This window comes from Carassius gibelio, chromosome A1, assembly GCF_023724105.1.
Source record: "Carassius gibelio isolate Cgi1373 ecotype wild population from Czech Republic chromosome A1, carGib1.2-hapl.c, whole genome shotgun sequence".
NCBI classification, from domain to species: Eukaryota; Metazoa; Chordata; class Actinopteri; order Cypriniformes; family Cyprinidae; genus Carassius; species Carassius gibelio.
Window position 1 is genome coordinate 32,254,814 of NC_068371.1, and position 6,000 is coordinate 32,260,813.

General features: G+C 36.5%; 1 protein-coding gene across 1 annotated transcript; it reads left to right on the forward strand.

Annotated features, from left to right (window-relative positions):
• Positions 1–47: 47 nt before the first annotated feature.
• Positions 48–5,498, forward strand: LOC128026112 (polymeric immunoglobulin receptor-like). The gene is made up of 11 exons (XM_052612890.1): positions 48–307; positions 863–1,198; positions 1,304–1,609; positions 1,726–2,082; positions 2,174–2,476; positions 2,561–2,860; positions 3,994–4,047; positions 4,191–4,232; positions 4,367–4,462; positions 4,572–4,618; positions 4,703–5,498. The coding sequence occupies exons 3-11, from the start codon at positions 1,471–1,473 to the stop codon at positions 5,030–5,032; spliced, it is 1,668 nt and encodes a 555-aa protein (XP_052468850.1). The 5' UTR covers positions 48–307; positions 863–1,198; positions 1,304–1,470; the 3' UTR covers positions 5,033–5,498.
• Positions 5,499–6,000: the final 502 nt, after the last annotated feature.

Consider the following 6,000-nt stretch of genomic DNA (forward strand, 5'->3'; position numbering starts at 1 on the left):
CATGAAACAAACAACCAGAACCAGAGAAAGTCTAAAGATGAGCATGAAACAAACAACCAGAACCAGAGAAAGTCTAATGATCAGCATAAAGGAAAGTATTTCTGCAGAGACAGAGACTGTAGGACGGGCATCAGTACTGAGACTCAGCGCAGCTGGGTTTATAAAGGGAGATTCTCTCTGTATGACGATGAAGACAGCAGATTCTTCACAGTGTTCATCAGGAACCTCAGCAGAGAGGATGATGGGGAATATAAATGTGGAAACAATCAGACATGGAGTCATGATGTTAAATTAGAGGTGAACAAAAGTGAGTATGATACTTTATTACCTACTACATTAAGTATTATGTTTTTATTAAAGTACTGTTTAAAGGTGCACTACTAGAAAAAAATAATAATTTAGCAAATTCATAAATAAGTGTTCAAGCTGCCTCAATGCATTATAATAATTCACAACAGTATTAATAATGATTAATAATCTGAGCTGACAAATGCCAGTTTTATGTCAGTGTTATTTGAGAGACCATGCAAAGAAGACCCATCTACTATAAACGTTACTTGTTCAAAAGACATTTTCTTCTAGATATTTGCCTTGTAGTACAAACGTTTTCTTTCAATATTGATGTACAGTAGGATGACAGATCTGGCTCATGATTTGATCACAGGTGATCCTACAGTACATAGACCTAAAAACAAACACAACCCATGTTAACATGAATAACTCTGCAAGGAAAGTCACACTTTCTGTTTCAAACAGAGATGGCGCTAGAGAGGCCAAAGTTCCCCAGTGCACCATTAATTATACTATTAACACTTTAAGATTTGAGTGGGTGTCACAATGATTTTGTTGAAATCATTTTCAGCCTCTTCTTCTTGTGGGACGTCAGTTCTCCAGACTGCATATAAAGGACAAACAATCACTTTCCACTGTGAATACAATCATACGTTTCAAACACAAACCAAACTCTTGTACAGAGTGAACAGAGATCCTGTGCTTGTGCTGAACAGCTCACAATCATCACAATCATCTGAGGAGAATTTCAACCTGTCTGACAGTCACAAAGATCATTTTAACGTGACCATCAGAAACATTTCTGCAGCAGATGATGGAGTTTATCTGTGTGGAGTGGAGATATATGGACCTTCACAAACGATAACTCACATCACCTTCATTAAAGAGATTCATCTGAATATTTCTGGTGAGTTTAGCTTCATTTTGATTATAAAATCCTTAAAGTGCTGAATAAGAAACGTAAACCCCTCCCGATAATGTAATAAAGTAATGAATAAATCTTGTGTTGCAGGTCAGTTAACTTCTGTCCAGGTTCAGGCCTACATCAGTAAATCAGTCTTCATCACGTGTAAATTTCCAGAAGAATTCAAAGGAAACAAGAAATTCATCCAAAAACATTCATCGCAGAATATCTCTGTTGATGGACAGAATCAGTGGGTTCTTCATGATAAAGTGCAGATGTATGATGATATCAGTGAAGGAGTTTTGAAGGTTTTTATCAGTAATTTAACTGAAGCTGATGAAGGAACGTACAGATGTGGAGTGAATATCACTGATGATCATCTGTTCACTGAGATCACGCTGAACATCAGTCAAGGTAAAGAACTTCTGTTAGGAGCTTGCTTGTGGACACTTTCTAAGCAGTTAAAATCATTTGATATTTCATATGATTATTAATATTTATATTATTTTTATTATTATTATTGTGTTTAGTTGATGACTTTAATGCATCAAGTAAGTCAGCTCTTATTGGTGAAAGAGTGAACCTCACATGTAATTACCCTGAGAAACACCCGACCATCAAACACATCTGCAAAGAGAACAAGGAGAAGATCTGTGAGAACATCAGTTCATCAGAGGAGAACCGCTTTGAGTTTTCTGACAGCGCAGCAGGAGTTTATACAGTGAGCATCAGTAATGTGAGCCTGAGAGATGCTGGAGTTTACTGGTGTGGAGAAGAAACCAGAGACACACATCTGACATCTGTTTCTCTCACCAATAAACACCAGCTGACTTTATCCAACAAAACTGAGCTGATCTTATCCAGTAAACCTCCGCTGACTTCATCCAGTGTGTACAGTGACCACAAACCACACAGTTCAATAATAAATGCATGTATTGTAGAGTGTATGAAGAGTTCTCTCTTCTCTTTGACTGTCAGAGCCTCCAGTGGTCAAACGTGAAGGAGATTCAGTCCAGATCAAATGCTCTTATGATGAAAACTATTCAACAGAAGTAAAGCATCTGTGCAAAGGAAAGTGTTTGACTCCAGATGATCTGAAGAACAATCAATCAGATGAAGATCATGATAAAAACACAAAGATTTCAGTAAAGGACGACACTGAACTCAATATCTTCACTGTGAACATGACTGACCTGAGAGCAGAGGATGCTGGGAAATACTGGTGTGCAGTGAAAGACATGTTTAACCTTTCCATTGAGCTCATGATTGTCATGAAGAAAGGTGAGGATGTTTATTTGGAAAGAATCTCAGTGTTTCTGCTCTTCCTGTAATCTTTCTCATCATATTTAATGTTGTTTTCTTCAGTCATCACTCGTGAAGCATCTGTCGGAGGATCAGTGTCCATCAGCTGTAAATACTTCAGGAATCAAACACAGAGGTTTTTCTGCAGAGGAGATCAGCCCAATATCTGCTTCATAGACGGAGTTCGTGTTTCATCAAATAAGAGTGTAAACAGCAGATTCTCTCTGACTGAAGAAACCTCTGCTGGAGTCTTTACTGTGAACATCAGCAATCTGAGAGCAGAGGATTCTGGGAAATACTGGTGTGCAGAGGAGAGTTCTGGATCCTTCATCTTCACTGAGGTTCAGCTACATGTGACCACAGGTAAAATCATTAACCATGAAATTAAAATGAACTTTCTTCAGATGAACACAAACATATATTTTGAAATGAAGTTTTTTCTTAAGTATGCAGTGAAAGTCAGTGCTGTTTGGTTGATCATCTTGAGGGTAGTCAATGATGCTTCTTTTCTTTTTTCTTTTTTTAGTGTAGTAAACTGCAGAAAACAAGCGTTTGATACTACTGCTGCTGCATTTTTTATTCTTTTATTCTTTTACTTTTATTTTTTGTGGCTCACAAAAGATTGGAAAGAGACAAAAGATGTGCTTTGAATTGTTTAACCTCAGCACAGTTTTTTTTTCTCTCGTTGTTACGGTGAAGCTGTGTTGAAATTAGGGCTGTAGGTGATTACAATTTTTCATGAAATTAATTATATGATGTGGTGATCAATTAATCTAATTAATCACACACAAACAAAGGAGGAGAAATTACTCTGAAAATATAATTTAGAGTCATTGTTGTGCAATGCATCAAACAGAGATTACAAAAAGTAGGTTCAGCAAGAAATATTTTGTTTGATGAAATGTATTACATATACTCTTTTGGACCATGTGAGTAAATGATGACAGAATTGTCATTTTGGTTGGGTGAACTATAACTTATTTTCTTAATTTTATTATTTTTACTACCAACATATTAAATTATTTCTTTAATGAAAGGATACTCTAAATAATAAACTAAAGCTGCCAGTAGGTGGAGGTAAATGTCTTAATGATTAAGTCATCCAGTCATTTATTCTTCGTTTAATTCGTCCAAATGGCTGATTCATTCAGGATCGAAGTTAATGTTTCTTTATGAATGGTTCATTGAATCATTAAGCATGTTCTACTTGAAGCAGATCTGCTGAAAATTAATAATTTTAACGCGTTATTTTCCTCCATTATTAATTAATCTAATTAACGTGTTAAATTACCAGCCAGAAATATGTAGGCGTATGAATAATGCACTGTGTGACTTCAATGAGTCTCAGACGTGAAGCATGAGCTTGACATCTAATTACTGTCTGCTTTAACTGTACAGATTTTTTTCAATTTTTCACATTTTGTGTTTCACTGAAAATCTGTCAATCTGTTTCTCTAAATTATTAAACCATCAGTGCTCTATGACTGTGTTTGCAGAAATGACGACAGCTGACACCAAAAGGGAAACATCCCAGAATATAGAAAAGCCTGGTGAGTCTGCTTCTCAGCTGGAGTTTGAAGTGATATTTACAGAAATCTGAGCATGGGATCTACAACATGTGCAACTTGTAAGAATTAGTGTGTGTGTGTGTGTGTGTGTGTGTGTGTGTGTGTGTGCTTTATTTATTTTTAAGAAATAACCTCGTCTGGCACAAAAAAGGAAACAGAAAAGTCTGGTAAGATCCAGGAGAAAGTTTCTCAGTTTGAGTTGAAAGTGATCTTACGATACAAACATCAGATGCATGTACAGTATGTGTCTGAATGTCATGTGCTCGCCTTATATCTCAGTTATCTCTTTCTGTGATTTCAGGGTTTCCAGTGACAGCTGTGGTGGTTCCTGTGGGTTTGATTCTGCTCGCTCTGGTCATAGTGTTACTCTTATTCAAACTGAAACACAACAAACGGGGTGAGACACAAACACTACTGAACGCTCAGTTTCTGTCTCTCAGAAATACACACACGGTTCAAATCATCTCTCATTTTCTCAGTCTCAGATGCTTCTCTTGTTCACACAGACAACATCTCATCATCTGAAAGAAGAGAGACAGAAGACCATGAAAGAGTGAGATTCAGATCTACAGCTCAATCTGTGAAATGTCTAACATGTATGTTTTTCTTCATGAATTGGATATTTTGCTTCCTGCAGACTCAAGAAGAGATTCAAGATGCCAGACACCATTCAGACTCAGACCCTGAATCAACTCCTCTTTATTCCACAGTTCAGTTACCCACAATCCCCTCTGATTCGCAGAATCCAGTTTACTCCACAGTTCAGTTACCCACAATCCCCTCTGATTCGCAGAATCCAGTTTACTCCACAGTTCAGTTACCCACAATCCCCTCTGATGGGCTCCCGTACACTGCTGTCAGTTTCCAGAAGAATGAAGAGTCTCTCAGTGAAGTTACAGTCAGATTCAGTAAAGAGGAGATTCACTCTGATTACACATCTGTCAATCACAGTGTCCATCCAAATTAATATTAGCACTGGATTTTTGTATTTACACACAACATGAATCATGAAAAATGACAGAAATCCAGCTTCACTGAACGAGTCTTCAGCCAGCAACACATACATGTCACTGATGGACAAGAAGCTGAAATGTTTCTGTGACTGAAGAAAACACATTGGTTTCTTTGTAACATTTTGAAATTAAATGTAAAATGAAGACAGATGAGTGCACGTGTGCAAGAAAATATTGGCAATTGCAAAGTTTATCATGGTAATTGTAATTGATGCCATACAGTTGTATTTTGCCACAGTTTATTTTATTAGAATGTGATGTATACATCATGCATGACAATGACTCTCTAGAAAAAACAACTTATGTACTTACATTGCAGTAATGCATACTTAAAAATGTAATTAACTGCACTACTTTTAAATGAGGAGAGTAATTACAGTAACTTGCCAAGACATTGTAATCTAAAAAAAATAAAAAAAATAAAAATAAATGAGTGCCTTTGTTCTGCGCTGGATTTATATGTTTGAATTATTTTTCATATTTTGAATCAAAGTATCTGCTAAATGAATAAATGTTGTGTGTTTCCAACATCAGTCACTGTTGGATCAATACATAAACACTGGACAGAGGGCAGGGTTCAAGTATAACTCGTTTGAAGTAATGGTGCTTCATATAACATTATCCAGAGAAACCAATGTTAATGATAAAGCCACTGTTATGTTTGTACTGGCTACTGTATACAGCCCACAAGGGCACCATACAGACTTTATTAAAGAGTTTGGTGATTTCACATCCGAGTTAGTTCTGGCTGCAGATAAAGTTTTAATTGTTGGTGATTTTAATATCCATGTCGATAATGAAAAAGATGCATTGGGATCAGCATTTATAGACATTCTGAACTCTATTGGTGTTAGACAACACGTTTCAGGACCTACTCATTGTCGAAATCATACTCTAGATTTAATACTGTCACATGGAATTG